General features: G+C 39.7%; 1 protein-coding gene across 1 annotated transcript; it reads left to right on the forward strand.

Annotated features, from left to right (window-relative positions):
• The first annotated feature begins 7,035 nt into the window (after positions 1–7,035).
• KRT20 (keratin 20) lies at positions 7,036–15,889 on the forward strand. Its single transcript, XM_065910555.1, has 8 exons — positions 7,036–7,425; positions 9,557–9,639; positions 11,237–11,393; positions 11,731–11,892; positions 12,071–12,196; positions 14,112–14,332; positions 15,254–15,285; positions 15,792–15,889. The coding sequence occupies exons 1-8, from the start codon at positions 7,036–7,038 to the stop codon at positions 15,887–15,889; spliced, it is 1,269 nt and encodes a 422-aa protein (XP_065766627.1).
• The last annotated feature ends 3,638 nt before the right edge of the window (positions 15,890–19,527 follow it).

The raw sequence follows: 19,527 nt of genomic DNA on the forward strand, positions 1-19,527 counted from the left end.
TGGAGAGTTGCGTATTGGACTTGACCACATAAGTGCCAAGTGTTGTTCAGGGACGTGAAATAATCAGATGTCCATTTGTGGATAGGTGCTTTGAGAGTAGACCTCAATAATGATGAGCCACTGATGTAAACAGAGAAGCTGTTATGTTTTTACTTATTTATTTGTATTTGGTTGCACTGGGTCTTCTTGCTGTGCACGGGCTTTCTCTAGTCACAGCGAGCAGAGGCTACTCTTCATTGCAGCGGGCAAGCTTCTCATGGCAGCGGCTTCTCTTGTTGCGGAGCCCAGGCTTTAGGCGCGCAGGTTTCGGAAGCCGCGGCACACAGTCTCAGTGGTTGCGGCTTGAGGACTTGGTTGCTCCGAGGAATGCAGAATCTTCCCAGACCAGGGATCGAATCCGTGTCCCTGCACTGGCAGGCGGCTTCCTATCCACCATGCCACCAGGGAAGTTCTAAGCTGCTATTTTTAAACTGTCAATAAGTTCTTAACTGTGAGTCTAAGGACAGAAGCTGAAATTTGTCCTGGGGGCAAATTATTCCTCCGTTTGGGGAGGAATTTTGTTGGGATTTCTCTCGGGCCAATACAAAACAAGTACCCACTTCAGGATCCTGGGTTTACATGGATGTTCCCTGTTAGCATTCCCACTTTGGGCAGGCATCGGACTCTGTCTCCCCTGTGCTCTTATAGACATCATCAAGAAAACAGTATCTCTGTGACTGAGCAGAAACCCACAGTGTGCAAGCCAACTTTCTCACTTACATCTCCCCTAAGATTCCTGTTTTCATTTTCTGTTTGATCTCTGAAAAATCTTTCCTTTCATAATAGGTTTTTAATAGGCTTGGAAAAATAAATAGATAAAGGAAAGGAGGGAATAAGGGGGAAGGGAGGTAGAGAGGAGAGAAGGAAAGGGGAGGGAAGGAGTAGAGAGAGGAGAGAGGGAAAGGATGAAGGTAGGCAGGAAGCAGTGTAATGCACTTTAGTTTTTCATTAAAACACTTGGGAGAGGGGCGTTAGATGTATCCAGTCTGCCATACTCCGTGACAAGAATCCTGGATAGCAACTCTTTCACTTTCTTAACATGACTAGCAGCAACAGCAGTCAATGAGCAAGAAGAACCTCTCCATATTGTCAAATGCTTCTCTTCTCCTCCAAGGTGGGCATCAGCACTTGTATTCATTCACTCATTCACCATTTACATGGCAAGTTATATAGAGTGCCTACGAGGTTTGACCCACTGTGAGACAATAACTCATTGAAGCGCAGCAGGGCAGGATCACCAAATAAGTAAAAATCAAAAAAACCTGAATATGGGGAGGGAACCCTCCTACATTGTTGGTAGAAATGTAAATTGATACAGCCACTATGGAAAACAGTATGGAGGCTCCTTAAAAAACTGAAAATAGAGCTACCACGTGATTTAGCAATCCCACTCCCGGGCATATATCTAGAGAAAAATAAGATCCAAAAGTATACATGCACCCCAAAGTTCATTGCAGCACTGTTTACAATAGCCAAGACATGAAAGCAACCTAAATGTCCATAGACAGAGGAATGGATAAAGAAGACGGTACATATATACAATGGAATATTACTCAGCCATTAAAAAGAATGAAATAATGCCATTTTTTAGCAACATGGATGGACTTAGAGACTGTCATACTGAGTGAAGCAAGTCATACAGAGAAGAAAAACTATCATATGACACATCTTATGTGCAGAATCAAAAAAGAAATGATACAAATAGACTTCAGTTCAGTTCAGTCGCTCAGTCATGTCCGACTCTTTGCGACCCCATGAATCGCAGCACGCCAGGCCTCCCTGTCCATCACAAACTCCTGGAGTTTACTCATACTCATGCCCATCGAGTTGGTGATGCCATCCAACCATCTCATCCTCTGTTGTCCCCTTCTCCTCCTGCCCCCAATCCCTCCAAGCATCAGGGTCTTTTCCAATGAGTCAACTCTTCGCATGAGGTGGCCAAAGTATTGGAGTTTCAGCTTCAGCATCAGTCCTTCCAACAAACAGACTTAGAGACTCATAGACTTAGAGAATGAAGTTATGGTTTCCAGGATGGGGAGGATGGGGGGAAAGGATAGTTAGGGAGTTTGGGATTGACATGCACACACTGCTATATTTAAAATAGATAATCAGCCAGGTCCTACTGTCTAGCACAGGGAACCCTGTGCAGTGTTATGTGGCAGTCTGGATGGCAGAGCACTTTGGGGGAGAACGGATCCATATATACGTATGGCTCAGTCCCTTTGTTGTCCACCTGAACTATCACAACATTTTAATCAGCTATACTCCAATATAAAATAAAAATGTTTTTTAAAAACAAAACCAAAAAGCCTGTTTGTGGCTTGTTAAAAAAAAAACTTGAATATGAGTGATTAACTGTGTAAAATACAATAATGTAAGCTTATTACCTCAGTATCTCAAAATGTTTCCCTAGAGAAATTTTCAAACAAATATCAGAGTAGTAAGAACAGCATAATAAATCCCCACATATCCATTTCCTAGCTTCAACAAATAAGTCATACCCAAACTTCCTTCATCTATACTCCCAACCTTTCTCCCTCTCATTATTTTGAAGAAAATTGAAGACATCATATCATTTGACTTGTATTTAATTCCGTAAGTACATTGAGCACGAAGGTCAAGTTTTTTCTGACTTAACTCCGTGTGGCGTCTGGAACCACAGTGTCTACAAACACCCACAGTTCCTATATGTCATCCTTCTCAACCATCGAGAGCATGTATCCTAACTGAGAGGTCTGGGAACATCTCCATCTACCCCCCTCCACCAACACACCTCCCCGAGATTGCAGACTCTATACCTACCACATCAGGGTTGCAATAGCTTCTCCATGATGGGGAAAAACTTAAAAGTCCTCTGGAAACTATCGTACTTATGACAGCTAGCCAAATTACCAGTCATAATTAAATATTAATCATTAACGCCCTTAGCAAAGTCTGTCTCAGAGGGCAAAATGCACTTTACTTCCTAATAGTTACAAGAAAGTTGGGATCTTAAAAATATTTGTTTACAGATACAGTCATGCAACAGACTGGAATATCAAGGGCTCTAAACTCATGATTTGTATATGGAGAAGAGTTAATAGGATCTGTATCTAGTCCGTTGTATAATTCAGAAAAATTAATTGTTGTGAAATACTAGTCTGATTTCCTATGGTCTCATTATAAGATATAATAATCTGCCAATATAAAGCATAAAACTTGGTGTAATAGAGACAGCAAATGCTCCTGTTCTTACACAAACATGTGGAAATCTTCTAAATATGAATTTTTCTCCTGCAACAAACAAGTAGATTGGGTAACTGAACCCATATTAATAATCTTACTGTATCATATTTTAATTTAAATGTAAAAATCTCAAAAACTTATAAATACTAGCCAAAAATCTGTGGAATAACACATAGACAAAGCTATTTCTCCAAAAAATTAAAAATTATTTTAATAATTTTCATGAGATTTTAATTCTTTCACTTAAACTAAGTTGGTTCCAGTTATAAGTAAGAATTGTGTTAAAGAAGGGAACAAAATTTTCATGTTTAACAACTGTACTTTATATTCCTTCCTAATTATAAAACTCAATTTAAATAATGTGTGTGTCTACCTTTATCACATATGTTAGTATATAAAACTCTTAGCTGAAACTAACTCAGGGCAAAACTTGCACAATTTAAATAGTACACTGTCCCAATGACTGCAGTCAAACAACCCTTTCCCTCATGAAACAACAACAAAAAGCCACATTATTTTTGTGAATACACATATATAAAAATAACCCAGTTCATGAGTTTATAGAAAGTTCCTCACTGCAGATTTTAGCTGGGACATCTGTGTACAGGGTAATTTTCAGCTCTCTAATAAATAGCAGGGAATGCAGTCATTTTTGGTGAACTTTCAGTGAGTGTTGACTGATGCATATTTGAATGGATAAAAATATAAGTAAGAACTGTCCATACATATACCATAAAGTACATGAACTAGGTTTAACTTGGTCTTGTAATGTTTACTTTCATAAGCGAAGTCTAATACATAGTATTATTTAAAAATATATGACCCAGCAATCCCACTACTAGGCATATACTCTGAGAAAACCATAATTCAAAGAGATACATGTACCCCAGTGTTCACTGCAGCACTATTTATCATTGCCAGGAAGAACCTAAATGTCTAGTGACAGATGAATGGATTAAAATATGATATATATATATAGACCACATTTTAATTATATGTATATATGTATGTGTGTGTGTGTGTGTGTGTGTGAGTGATGGAATATTACTCAGTCATAAAAAGGAATGGAATTGGATTATTTGTAGAGATGTGTATGGACCTAGAGTCTGTGATAACAGAGTTAAGTAAGTCAGAGAAAAACAAATATATATTAACACATATATGTGGAATCTAGAAAAATGGTACAGATAAACCTGTTTCTAGGGCAGGAATAGAGATGCAGACAGTAAAAATGACATGATGTGGACATGGGTGGGGGCAGGGCAGGACAAACTTAGAAATTATGTTTGATGCATAAACACTACCATGTGTAAAGTAGAAACTTGCTATAAACCATAGGGAGCTCAACTTGGTGCTCCGTGATAACCTAAACGGGTGGGATGGAGGTGGGGGTGGAGGTGGAGGTGGGAGGAAGATCCAAGAGGGAGGGAATATATATACATATTTATAAATATACCCACATACGGCTGATGCACTTCACTGCACAGCAGAAGCTAACACAGCATGGTAAAGCCATTATACTCCAATGAAAACAAATGCAGTTTACCGTTTATAAGAGAGAAATAATATTGTATCATCTTATTTTAGATATTTGCAAAAAAAAATTCAACTTCAGAAGTAAAAAATCTATTGGTTTCAGAGAAAAAAAAACAACAACAAAAACAAGCCACTAATACAAGTAAATTCCAAAATCTTCACAAAGAATGTGCTGGGACTTTGCATGTGCCTGTTCTTAGGTTTTTATTTTTTTGTTTGCTTGCTTGTTTTAATCATATGCAAATCTCAGTTCAATTCAAGGATCCGGATTGAATCAATGAAGATTTTTCTGTGATTTTTCCAATCCCTTCGATTTAACGTGATGAAGGAAATCATCTAAATGCTTCAGGGGAGGTATGAATTTTTTTTGGTCAGGGAATTTGAATGAGGTGGAGCAAACAAATTCCGTTCCTCGGATCCCCACTGGTGAGACCACACCCCCAGCTCAAATGAGTATGGAGGTCAGCACACCTGCAGTGGCTTCCAGTCCAACGGTGGAGGCAGGGTGCAGCCACAAGGCACTGCACACACCCCTTCCTGCGCCTGGAACTGTTCTGCTCATGCTGTCAGTATGGAGACGTGTGGGAAAGATCCAGCTTCTGTGGAAGCTCCTGCAGGTGAAATCCACTGAGGATGTTAGGAGGGAGCAGCTGTAGCTTTAGGAAGGCTGGAGCAGAGTCTGTCACACTGTGTCACACTGAATTCACCCAGGGAGAGAGACGCCCCCATTCACCAGGTCAGGCGCAAACTCTATAGTATCTATTCTATTCTAGAGAAGAAGACCTAAAGCCAGGCAATGACAGAGAAAGTTAAACGCTTTGTTTAGTCTTAGGACATTACAATTGGGGCGGGGGGTGACTTCAAAATCATCTATCCACCTACATTCATTTAATTAATTTCCCTAAATTATATCTCCAAAAGTATGTGTCTTATTCCTGCTTTAAATATTTGAGATTTTGTGGTTGTATGAAGTATTTTAATTGTCTTATAAAATATGACTCTTTAACAGGATAAACTTAGCCCCCCAAAAAGCATAGAACAGAGATTCTGAAGAGTGACTTATCCATACCATTGTTCTCATGCAAATCAAAACCACAATGAGATATCATCTCATAATTATTAGAATAGTTATCATCAAAAAGACAGGATGACAGGTGCTGGTGAGGATGTGGGAAAAAGAGAACACGGGTGCACTATTGATGGGAATATAAATTGGTACAGCATCTGTGTACATCAATATGGAGGTTCCTCAAAAAATTAAAAATAAAACTACTCTCTGATTCAGCAATTTCACTTCTGGGTATATATTCAAAAGAAATGAAATCACTGTCTCAGGGATATCTGCCCTCTCATGTTCACTGAAGCATTATTCACAATAGCCAAGATGTGGAAAAACCTAAGTGTCCATCAATGGATGAACGGATAATGAAGAATGTAAGGACACGTAACATCATGGATAGACCTTGAGAGCAATGTGCTAAGTGAAATAGCCAAAAAAGACAAATGCTGCATGGTATCACTTACATGTGGAACCTTAAAGAAAAAAAAGTCAAACTCATAGAAAAGAGAGTGGAAAATAGTTACCAGGGGCTGGAGAGTGGAAGGATAAGGTAAATAGAAGAGGTTGGTAAATGAATGCAAATTTTCAGTTGTAAGTTCTGATTAAGTTCTGAAGACCTAATTTAAAACATGGTGACTGTAGTTGATAATGCTATACTGTATAATTGAAATTTATTTTTTTAAAGTAGAACTTAAATGTTCTCACCAAAAAGAAGAATATTTTTTTCATTTTTAAACATTGTTTTTTATCACTGTGTGACTTACTATTATGTACATACATTTTTCTTTTCAGATAAATTATTCATGGAGATTACAAATATGCTTTATGTGTACGTTAGGATGAAAGAAAATGTGCCAAGGCAGGTGCAAGGGCTAAAACAATACTTCCCAGTTTCCCTTTGTTTCCTCTGTTGAAAAAAGAAATCACTCCTGAAAAAAGCCTCTGAGAAAAGCCTCTAGTGGCAATTTCTGAAATGGTATTAAACAGATTGCTGTACAAAGAGGAAAAAAGAGGCAAGGCAAGGTGGACCATGGTGTCAATCGTAAAGTGACATGTCAGCGGAGGAGGCGTTTCTCCTGTGAGTTCTATAAAAGGTCAGCTCATCTGCTACCAAGAGACGGACTCTGCTCCATCCATCCTGAAGCTACAACAGCTGCTTCCTCCTAGAACCCCCAATGGATTTCAGTCAGAGAAGCTTCCACCGAAGCCTGAGTTCCTCCTCCCAGGGCCCTGCGCTCAGCATGAGCAGCTCCATATATAGGAGGGGGATCACACCCAGCGTGTATGGGGGTGCTGGAGGCCACGGCACCCGCATCTCGACATCTAGACACATGGTAAACTATGGGAGCGACCCTGCTGGAGGAAACCTGTTTGCTGGCAATGAGAAGATGACCATGCAGAACCTAAATGACCGCCTAGCAAGCTACCTAGAAAGAGTGCGGTCACTGGAGCAGTCCAACTCCCACCTTGAACTGCAGATCAAGCATTGGTATGAAACCAACACGCCTAGCACCAGTCGGGACCACAGTGCCTATCTGGAACAAATCAAAGAGCTGCGGGATCAGGTGAGGCAGGATACCTCTGTTTTCTTCTCCACTCTCCAGGTGTATCATACGTCAAAAAGGGCATATATGTTGGGTGGTCCAAATGGGCACTGTAAAGCAAATTAGGCTTAAATGCCAGATCTATAAAAGTGGCATATTTTTATATGCAATATTGTATATGCCATCTACCCTTATTGCTGGAGAACCTGACTACATAACAGGATGACTTTGTGTATGTGTGTGTGTGTGTGTGTGTGTGTGTTTAGTCGCTCAGTTGTGTCCCAGTCTTTGTGACCCCATGAACTGTAGCCTGCAAGGCTCCTCTGTCCATAGGATTTCCAAGGCAAGAATACTGGAGCAGGTTGCCCTCCAAATGAATATACCCTCCTCCAGGGGATCTTCCCAACCCAGGGATTGAACCTGAGTATCCTGCATTACAGGCAGAATCTTTACCGTCTGAGCCACCAGGGAAGCTCCACAAGTGTCAGAATACTGGATCATAAATTTCAATGATGAAATTATTCAAGGTGGTAATGGGGATGGGGCATAGGTCTAAATGATATCTGGGTTTTAAAATGCTTTTAAAATGTTTAATAATCTGATCATCATCACCAAGCAGTTCAGAAACTACTTCAACAGTCATAAAATGTTTTATTGCCCCAATTCAAATTTATTGCAATCATACCAGCTCCCATGTCATACCAGAAAGGTGGAGCACTCCATTTTATCAATAATGTGAATAAAAGAAGACTTTGCTCCTAACTGAAGATGTTAAATGTGACACAGAATACTTACTCCATATTTAATCAAGAAAATTGTTCCTTTCATTTTCATTTCTATTTTAACATTCCTCTTTCTTTAGAGCAAAGGCCACTTACTTGCCAGTAAGTCTCTCTTTTCTTGCATTATATTAAACATCAGTGCAATTTGATTCTGATTCTACAGGAAGTTATTTTGGGATTTCTGGAACTGTAGGGATGTGAAGGCAAAGGTGTTTAAATTGCCCCTCTGCCAACAGCTCATTTTTCTCAGGCTCCCACTAAAATATTCAAAATCAGCCAACCATTCTCCCCCAGCCATTGCATGATTCACGTTTGTGAAGCTATTTCAGGCCATCCTAAACACATAGGCACAGCCAAATGTTCCGTTTCCCTGAGCAGGCCCATTATACGAAAGAAGACCGCTCTCTCCAGGACTAGATCTATTGAAAGAGACATGCCTTTGTAGCATCTTTAACAAGCAGACTTCTGATCTATATGCATCTTAGAGGATTCACCCGCTAGGTAACCACTTCTTAAGATCAGGGTCTTTGCCATCAAGTAGCCCCAGCACCTACACAAGTTGACACCCCATAGCAAGTGTGCATTCATTCAGCCAGTATTTAGCAGACACTAAGTGCTGGCCCTGGGGAATATGATGGTGAACATAATGTGACTTGTGTGCTGTGCTGAGTCACTCAGTCATGTCCAACTCTTTGAGACCCCGTGGACTGTAGCCCTCCAGGCTCCTCTGTCCATGGTGATTCTCCAGCCAAGAACACTGAAGTCGGTTGCCATGCCCTCCTCCAGCGGATCTTCCCAACCCAGGGATCAAACCCAGGTCTCTCACGTTGCAGGCAGATTCTTTACCATCTGAGCCACCGGGGAAGCCCTAAGGTGCTTTAGGGGGAAACAAATCTGGACAAAGGCAACATTGTCCCACGTGGAAGGATAAAGGGAGGGCTATGTGGGGCTGTGAAAGCACAGGCACTTCATCCAGCTCTGTTGTGAGGAAACCAGTGAAGTCTTCCTTGAAGCAATGATGTCGAGGCTGAGAGGAGGGAAGAATTCACCAAGAGAAAGGGGCTAAGACGAAGGTTCTAAGCAGGAACATCAAAGACAAGGCTCTCAGTAAGGTCTGATGGCTCAAGTTGAATTAAGCTCTTCATTTGTAAAGTCATAAGGAAACTGACCAAATCCTCAGGACTCAAGCTGCATTTTATGAATCTATTGTGTTAAAGCTCCAACCCAATATTTCTCCTTTCTATTTTCATGTAGCAATCCTTGAGATGAACATCGTCTTCAGTACAAGAAAGGCTGTATCTGAGGATCAACTCAATCATTTTAGACTTCTGTCCAGTTGAAAATGTCACTCTTTCTGGTGTATTTTCCAGATTAAAGATGCTCAACTGCAGAATGCTCGATGTGTCCTGCAAATTGATAATGCTAAACTGGCTATCGAGGACTTCAGGCTGAAGTAGGTTCTCTGATACCATGCTGACACTTCCTGAAAAGGAGGGCCTTTCAGTGGTCCTTCATGATACTTGACTCCCCACAGCGCTATTGGCAAAGGAGCTCCCACTGAATAGTATCAGAGCCCTGGAGTTAAAAGGGTGTTAGAAGCTTTCTGATCTATCATCAGGACTGGACTTCTCCTCCCATAGTCCTAAGATATGGTCACCCAGAGTGTAAATGAACACCTCCAGTAATTACTACTCTTCTCCTTGGTCAGCTCTGATTCCTAGAACGTTCTTTTTAGTTCTACCTTTTCACCTGCTGAAACTAATTCTGCCCTTTGGAGTAATAGGAAGGCAGTTTACAACTTCCCTTCTGCCTGTTCCCTTCTGTTATCTAAAGAGGGTCATTTATCTACTCTTAGTGATTCTCTGAGTCATCCATGTTCCTTCAAGTAAATGACCAAAGTTCCAGGGGTGACTCTTAATCCTTCCAGTTTGATAGTGTTTTACAGTAAGGTCTGACCAGCCAAAGAACCAGGTTGACTAAAGCAGTTCAAGTTGTGTTCACTTTCTTGTAGTCACATCACATTACATGCGATCAGAGCTGTTCCTCATAGCTGCTTCCACACTAGGGCTTCCTCGTCCTGAATTTGTACAACACATTGGCACTGAAGAGCCTTTTGTGGTTTAAAAGTGCAGCATTATAATGCAATAAGGGGTCAAAAAGAAAGAAATGAGAAAGCAGATCTGGAAATTAAAGCAGTAAAAGTTCATTAATTCCAGTCAGCATCTGGGAGTCTCATTGCATTATCATTTCTTAAAGTTTACTATTTTAATAAAATTGGGAATATATAAGATGATAGAAGATAATTCATTTTGGATGCATCTTTTTACAAAGTAATAAAAATAAACCAGACATGTGCATTCATTAAGTAAATCTAACTAATCATTTTTTAGTTAACTTTTTTTAACTTTTTATTTTATATTGGAGTGTAGCCAATTAACAATGTTATGATGGTTTCAGGTGGACAGGAAAGGGATTCAGCCATACATATACATATATCCATTCTCCCCCCAAACTCCCCTCCCATCCAAGCTACCACATAACATTCAGCAGAGTTCTCTGTGCTAACCAACAAGTAGGAACTTGTTAGGTATCCATTTTAAACACAGCAAGGTACATGTCGATTCCAAACTCCCTAACTATTCCTTCCCCTCATCTTCACCCCTGGCAACCATAAATTCATTCTCTAAGTCTGTGAGTCTGTTTCTACTAACAATTATTTAATATTGATAATGTGAATCCTTTGCTAACACAGTAATTAGAGCAATTTTTTAACTTTTAAAACAATATATTCCAGAATTTAGGAAATTTTAAAAGTAATTTCAGAGTGGTTATTTTACCAATCACTCCAAATCACAGAGACTACACTTATGAAGCAAACGATCTGAGTTCAAAGTTCTCCAGAACATTTTCAAATGTATAGACACACAATGATGTATTGAAACTGATCTCTTATACCACATAAATATTGATCTTATTATCATTTTAAGATCATCTCTTCTATAATGGCTTAAGAAGAACTCAATCATCTCTCCTTACTACTTAATTCACAGGTATGAAGCTGAGCAGGGGATTTGCCAAACAGTGGTGGCTGATCTTAATGGCCTGAAAAGGGTCTTTGATGACTTAATTCTAACAAAGGCAGACTTGGAGATTCAAATTGAAGAGCTGACTAAAGACCTGCATGTTCTCCAAAAAGAACATGAGGAGGTGAGAAAATATTCAGAAGCAGTGTTGGAAATGATAGAATGGCTCTAATAATAATGTGGAGGAGGAGGAAAAATAGGAGGATGTGGTGATTGTGGTGGTGGTGAAAAAGATGACAACGAGATAGATATGAGCCTTAACATCTTTTCAATGAGGCTGCTGCCAGGTTTAAATGACTTGGAGCAGTCTCTGGACCATAATAAGCCTTAACTAAGTTGTTTTCTTTCTCTATTACTCGTCCTCAAGGAAAGAAGCCTTAAGACTTACTATGTCTTTTCTGCATAGCCTCATCTGAGAATGTACTTCAGACTATAATCAATTGGAATTTTCACCCCCATAGGAAGTGAGGGGCCTACGTGCTCATCTGGGCAACAATGTAAATGTAGAGGTGGATGCTGCTCCAAGCCTGAACCTCAGTGCCATCATGAATGAAATGAGGCAGAAATATGATGCCATGGCCCAGGAGAACCTTCAGAAAGCCAAAGAACAGTTTGAGATACAGGTAAGAGCATAATTCTAATGGATAAGCAAATGTGAGGAAGCTGTCTTCCAAAAACAGATAACTCATTTCCTTCCTTCCTTCCTTTCTCCCTCCACCCCTCCCTCCATTCTTTCCTCCCTTTATTCCTTATTTTCTTTCTTTCATTCCTTATTTTTTTTTTTTCATTTTGGAACTTTAGATTAATGATCTGCAAAAGCAAGTCATAGTGAGCACTGAAGAGTTAAAAGGAACCAAGGATCAAATAAAAGAGCAGAGGCACACCTACCAGCTCCTGGAAATAGAACTCCAGTCCCTTCTCAGCATGGTAAAGCACATCGAACTGTCAACTCTCACGGGGCGTGTGTTTACTAAGCACCTGTATCAGGAACTCTGGAAATGCAAATACCTATAAAAAATAATCCCTCCCTTTGCAGAGCAGTAAGGGAAACACATCAAATGATGTGTTTGATAATGAATGTGATGATAATGAAAAGACAGAAAGAAGTCAAAGTAAAGGACAAGACACTGCAAGAATGCAGAGACCAAAGTAGAGTTGGAGGATGCCACAGGAAAAGTGGCATTTAAAGTAGATTGGAAAGAGTAAGGTGCAATTTTTAATTGGAGAAGAGGGGTCAAGACATTCCAGGCTAAGCATATCAGTCAGCTCACGATGAATTATGTTGTGGTGAAAGTGAAGTGGCTCAGCAGTGTCCGAGTCTTTGCGACCCCATCGACTGTAGCCTACCAGGCTCCTCCATCCAAGGGATTTTCCAGGCGAGAATACTGAAGTGGGCTGCCATTTCCTTCTAGAGGAGATCTTCCTAACCCAGGGGTTGAACCCAGGTCTCCCGCATTGTAGGCAGACACTCTACTGTCTGAGCCATGGGGGAAGTCCTATGTTGTGGTAACAACCTTCGAATCACAATGGCTTAGGATGACGGTGTTACTCAGTCCAAGCTCACCCTACTCACCACACAACAAGTCAATAAATCAGATTCCAGGTGTTGAGACAAGGAATAAAGACTTTATTTGGAAAGCTGGCAGACTGAGAAGATGGCAGACTAATGTCTCAAAATAACCATCGCATTGGGGTCTGGATGCCAGTTTCTTTCATAAAACAGAGATGGGGAGGAGGTGAGGAAACCAAATAAAAAGGGTCACAAGTCTTACAAATATCTCCTGGAATGTTTAGCCTCAGGGAGGCGGTTAATTTCTTCTTTCTTGTAGTCATTTACAGGTGGACAGGGCTTCCCTTGTAGCTAAGTAGTTTTGTAGTCTTGCCCGCATTGCAGGCAGACTCTTTACAATCTGAGCCACCAGGGAAGTCAGTAAAGAAACTTCCTGCAATGCAGGAGACCTGGGTTTGATCCCTGGGTCAGGAAGATCCTCTGGGGAGAGAAATGGCAACCCACTCTAGTATCCTTGCCTGGAGAATCCCATGGACAGAGGAGCCTAGCAAGCTAGAGTCCATGGGGTTGCGAGAGTCACTTGCACTTGCAAGAGACACTACTTAGTGTCTAAACCACAACAGGTGGACAGGATAAGGATGTTTCCTTAAGCAAAGGTACTTTGATTTAACATTCAGGCAGAGAGGCATAGTTCCCAGAGGCAGGCCATTATGTATAAGACAGTGAACAAAAACAACAGAAAGCAAAGGTTAAAGTAAAAGAAACAGATCCAACAAGATTTTGTTCTTCCCTGTAACAACACTACATCCATCATGGGCTGGCTTCAGCTCTGCTCTATGACATTTCCACTCCAGGGTAAGTGGACATGCCAGTGTTGTGCCAGAAGGAAAGGGGCACTAGCTAGGCCATGTGATAGCTCTTAAAGCTGTCTCCTCATAAAATGCATTAGTCAGCTTCACTTGCATTTCATTAACCAAAGAAACTCACATAACCAAGCCTACCATCAACAGGTTTAGCAAGTCCAATCCTCCTTATGGAAAGGCACTACAAATCACAGTGAGAAGAAGCAAATACAGAGAACAAAAACATATATACCATAGTAAGACAACAGTGAGTGCAAACTCAAATAAACAAACAAAAACCTGAACAGCCAGTGATCCCTGATGACTGGCTGAGACTGCCTAGTTGGAAAAAGTGAGAGATAAAGCTAGAAATATGCATGATTCCCACAATGACTAGATAAAAGAATTCTTCTCAAGAGAAATTAACATTGAGACACCTCTTAAATCAGGTCCTCAAATAAGAAACATCCACTTTTTCTTGTGCTCATAGAAAGAAGCTTTGGAGCGTACACTAGAGGAGACCAATGCTCGTTATAGTAGCCACTTGGCCGTAATCCAGGCACAGCTAAACTCTCTCGAGGGCCAACTGGTGCAGGTTCGGACGGACACAGAACGCCAGATCCATGAATATAATATCCTCCTTGACATAAAGATCCGGCTTGAGCAGGAAATTGCTACCTACCGCCGTCTTCTGGAAGGAGAAGATGTCAAGTAAGGCTCTTAGAATCAGAGGATATGCGTCGATGTCTATCTGCTATTCTATTTTAATGTCCATACCTTAAACTCTGTCACTCTTCCCCAGCACCAGTGTAATCCCTAGCAGAAAAACAACTACACACAACCCCACCAACAACACCAACAAAACAAAAATTTACCCACCAGTATGCACACCCCCCAAAAAAATACTGATCCTTTGTATTTAAGGTCATGTTGTAGGACTGAGATAGAAGATGGTTAAGCAAATCTGATACAGATATGCTTGTGTTAATTTTTATGATTAATACATAATTGAAAGCACTATAACTTTTTTTAAAACTTTTTATTTTTTATTGGGGTATAGTCGATTAACAATGTTGTCATAGCTTCAGGTGAACAACTGAAGGGACTCAGCCATATGTATACATGTATCCATTCTCCCCCAAACTGCCCTCCCATCCAGGCTGCCACATAACATTGAGCAGAGTTCCATGTGAAAGCACTATAACTTTTCAGAGTTCTCATTGCAAGATCATGAATTGAAAAACAGGCCACAGAGGTCTGTGGGAACTAGTCTGAGGAATCATCAGTGCGGTAGCAGAAACCATCTTCAAATACCACCCCCACGAAAGGCAACAAGATGTAAACTGCCTTCGTAATTTTGTTATTTTAATTACAGAAACCTCTAGTAATTAAAGATCCCTAGTGTATGTTAAACCAGTCATTTCTGAAGCTATGGATTTTTCAAGTTAAAAAGTAAGACACTCCAGCTTGAAGGAGCAAGTATTGCAAAGCGGGGAAAAATAGAAACTAGTAAAACACACATCACTCAGACTTTATTTTAAAGCAGAACAGGCAGGAGAGCATTTCATTTGCAAAAAGGCAATAACACATTTTTCTGTTTTTCTCTTTTTTTTTTCCTTTTCTTAAAACTAGAGAATATCAGTTAAGCGCTCTGGATGACACAGGTAAGTATTCTAAATTCTTACACACTTCCTATAAGACTGAATTCTCACTCAGTAGTTTACCACTTACCTGCCACTGGTGAAAAGTAAAGGAAAGTCAGCTTTTAAGTAAACAGATATCACCTTAGGGATTCTGAAAACGGGGCATATCATATAAAGAAACCCTCCATATGGGAAATTTCTCACATTCCCCTTGATGGGGTGATTTTCTTGGCCCAGGCTATTATTACTGTCCTGAGACATCCTAAGATCCTAAAAGAGAAAAACAAGATGAAAATGTGCATTTTACTTAATTCAATATGACATATTTCTTTTGTGGGGAGTGGGGAGAGTAGTAAATTTTTCACATTTATTTAGAAAATGGACTTAAGATCATTTCAGAAAAAGAATGGGTTCAACTCCTTTCTAAAAGAAGGAAATACATATAAAATAATAATTTAAAGCTGAGTATTCTAAAATAGCAGAGTCTTGGGTCTGAATTAACATTTTATATTTAAATCTCAATTCAGAGATAAAGAAAACCAGGAAGATTAAGACAGTCGTGCAAGAAGTAGTGGATGGCAAGGTTGTGTCATCTGAAGTCAAAGAAGTGGAAGAAAGTATATGAAGGACTGGCAGAAGGTGATGCTGCTGAGGTTTTGAAAGAAATGTAGCTATAGCTTTTGCTCCCTTCAAGAAAGTGGCATCAGAAACCACTATTAATGCTTCTTGGTGATTAGAGGGGGGAGAAGGGAGTTCATTTACCAGTCTCTGTAATTGAATATAAATGTTTTACTCAGAGAAGCTGCGAATTGCCTGCAAAAATGAAATCCAGTGATCACTGGGATATTTAAAATATCATTACTGCCACCTTTAACACAAAATGCATTAATCACAAGCTATAGACCACCTAATCTCATTACTAAAGCTTACAAAGCAGAGGAGGCTATGCAAACTACAAATGAACCTCTCTAACACCTCCCATTTCTGAACTGCAAAAATCTCCTTTCAGGGTTTCCTGGATTCTTGAGTCAATTTCTTGATTAATTTCACTGAATTTTTAATATCAGTATAATTCTGCTAGCTTTAAATTATATTTGCTTCCCCTCTCATAGTCTTGACTGTCTTTAAAACTCAACTCGGCTCTGAATAATTTGAGAGTCAAATTCCAATCATAAACGCTGAGCAGAGTAAGAATAGAGCACATTATGCTTGAAATGGGAGTAGATTAAAAGCAAAATTAGCAAAACCTTTCTCAAGGCAGAATGCTTCTCCTTATGATAATAAACTGCATAAATCATCATCGGGTGCTCTCTTTCTTTATGTGGTAATTGTATGTTATGAAATGTTTCTCACTATTTTTTAATAGTAGTTTTAATGAAGTATAATTCACACCATAAAATTACTTCTTTTAAAGTATGCGATTCAGCTGTCTCTAGTATGTTCACAGAGTCGTGCAGCCATCACCACTATCTAATCTTAGAGCATTTTCATCACTCCAAAAAGAAGCTCCTTCGGCAGTCACTCCAATCCTCTTCCCCTCAACCTCTGAAAACCACTAATCCACTTTCTCCCTCTATGGATTTGCCTAATCTGGACATTCCATATAAATGGAAACATACAATGTGTTCTTTTGTATACAAATGTTCATAGCAGCATTATTTATAACAGCCCCAAAATGGAAACAACTCAAATGCCACCCATCAACTGATGAACAGATACACAAAAGGTCGTCTATCTCAGCAATAGAACAGTGCTTGCGAGCTCAGTCCCTGCAGTCATGTCTGACTCTTTGTGACTCTATGGATTGTAGCCCGCCAGGCTCCTCTGTCTACGGGATTCTCCAGGCAAAAATACTGAAGTGGGTTGCCATGCCTTCCTTCAGGGGATCTTCCCGACCCAGAGATCAAATCCTCTGACTCCTGTGTCTCCTGCATTGGCAGGAGGGTACTTTACCACTGATCCTCTGAGGAAGCCACACGGTAGAACAGTATTCTGCAATAAAAAGGAATTGAAGTACTGACACGCTACAACATGGATGAACCTTAAAAACATGATACTAAGTGAAAGAAACCAGAGATGAAAGTTCACATATTGTATTCTAGTGAGACTTCTAAATTCTAAATTTCACTAAATTTGCATTTTTGTAATAACTGCCTTGCAAATGTTTCCAGGAAAAAATTAATTTGCCCTCTATCATTGTATTCTAGTAAATGGATAGCTCAAATTTAAATTTTAATATTCACATTTATAAATAAATAGGATTTTGAGTGATTATATTGAAAATAATAATGTGATTCACTTAGAACAGTAATATCTACCATTTACTGAGCACTTACTATGAGCTAAACAATGTGCCAACATTCTATATGCCTTTCCCATTTAATCTTTTTTTTTTCCCATTTAATCTTTACAATTAAAGTCTTCTACCTGTGAGGTAGAGGGGATTGGATTGAATCATATGAACTTGCCAATATATGATCATCTTTGACCTTCAGAAATAGCAATTTTACCTGGTTTGACCTACCATATCACTCCCATTTTACACATAAGGACAAATGAGAATTATATATGAAGACACAAAATAAGTACTTTCCCAAAGTCACAGTCACCAAGTAACAGAGCAAGATTGAACTCAGAGCTGTTTGTCTAAAGTCATCATATCTTTTTCAGCAACTAATTACATTGACAAACACTTATTGAGTCACACTTGACATGAATGCCTATCCTTAGTTGTTTTGTCATTTACTAATTGTCATTTTTCACTAGCCAGACACTTAAAACATCCAATTATCACAAATGTCCAGCTTACATCACACACAAGATTTGATTCAGCACACCCATTGTCAAAAAAGATATTATTCTCATCCCTTCTCAATCTATTACTTTTCAAAGTAGTAAAGACGTTTCTTTCTCATTTCTTAATTTCTTTCCAAGTCACTTTAGTTAGTAAATTACTTTTAAAGATGTTAAGAATATTTAGAAGTGAATTCTTTTTCACGTCCTGAGACACATTCCAGAAGAGTCTGAAGCTCTAACATACAAATATCTGACATTGTGAGTCTAATTAATAAAAAACTTACAGGACATGCTTTTGAAATTCACTAGGCACAGACATTGTCATATAACAATAATGATGCTTTGTTTAAAAAGAGGTGGGACTATTATTTTTTTTGGGGGGGGGACTATTATTTTTGACTCAATTTCCTATCATAAAAAATGAAGATCAATCCTTGCCTTTTGGTCTAACTCTAGTTTCTTCCAAGTAATCTTTCAAAGAAAGTAGATGAGACCATACATACTTGTGGAACCAGACGGTTCTACCTCCAGTTCTACCAGTAGCAACTGTGCGAAAGCTAAGCACTAATCTCTGTATCTACCTACATACTTCTTACAGGAGCTAAGAACCAGAACAGGACAATCCTATTTCTGACAAGTATACAGATCCAGAGCAGGTTCGTAGTTGGTAAATACAGGCCTCTTCATCACACATTAGAATTATCATCAATGTGTTTTGTGACTTTATATGAAATCGTCAGTGCAGACATGAAGCTATCCAACACAGAGAGAATCCCTAGAGGTGAAGTTAGGGTGGAGAGAACGTTTTTTTTTCCTGGGCTTTCGGGATTATTTCCACACAGAGTCTTTACAACATATAAGAAGAAGAAAAAAATGAAATGATATAAAATCAAAACTTTACCTGAGGATACCCTCTGCTCTCACTCTCACTCACTTGGGAGTGGTCTCAGGTACCTGATTACACCCTCAAATAACAATTCCAACTTAAGGCATTGGGCTCCCTGGTAGCTCAGCTGGTAAAGAATCTGCCTGCAATGCAGGAGACCCCAGACTGATTCCTGGATCGGGAGGATCCCCTGGAGAAGGGACAGGCTTCCCTCATGGCTCAGACGGTAAAGAATCCGCCTGCAACATGGGAGACCTGGGTTCGATCCCTGGGTTGGGAAGATCCCCTGGAGTAGGGAACTGCTACCCATTCCAGTATTCTGGCCAAGAGAATTCCATGGACAGTATAGTCCATGGGGTCACAAAGAGTTGGACATGACTGAGCAACTTTCACTTTCAGTGATTTCTATTTTTTAATTTCCCTTTTCTCTCCTAGACTCACTTCCAAAATTCACCTTACCAGGGTATTATTTTATCTTCCTACTTCTCTTTTTTACCATGTACAATCCTCCCCTGCTTTTGAGAACCACTGAGCTCTAAAATCCAGAAATCAACCTCAATCATGACCACTAGGATTCTTGT

Source organism: Muntiacus reevesi, chromosome 18, assembly GCF_963930625.1.
Source record: "Muntiacus reevesi chromosome 18, mMunRee1.1, whole genome shotgun sequence".
In the NCBI taxonomy this organism is placed as follows: Eukaryota; Metazoa; Chordata; class Mammalia; order Artiodactyla; family Cervidae; genus Muntiacus; species Muntiacus reevesi.

Bases quoted from the DNA above. Each gene is read 5' to 3' on its own strand.
- KRT20 (XM_065910555.1), top strand. From the start codon at position 7,036: ATGGATTTCAGTCAGAGAAGCTTCCACCGAAGCCTGAGTTCCTCCTCC. The intron at 11,893-12,070 runs GTAAGAGCATAA...TTGGAACTTTAG, and splicing joins AAGAACAGTTTGAGATACAG to ATTAATGATCTGCAAAAGCA. The intron at 14,333-15,253 runs GTAAGGCTCTTA...TCTTAAAACTAG, and splicing joins CTGGAAGGAGAAGATGTCAA to AGAATATCAGTTAAGCGCTC.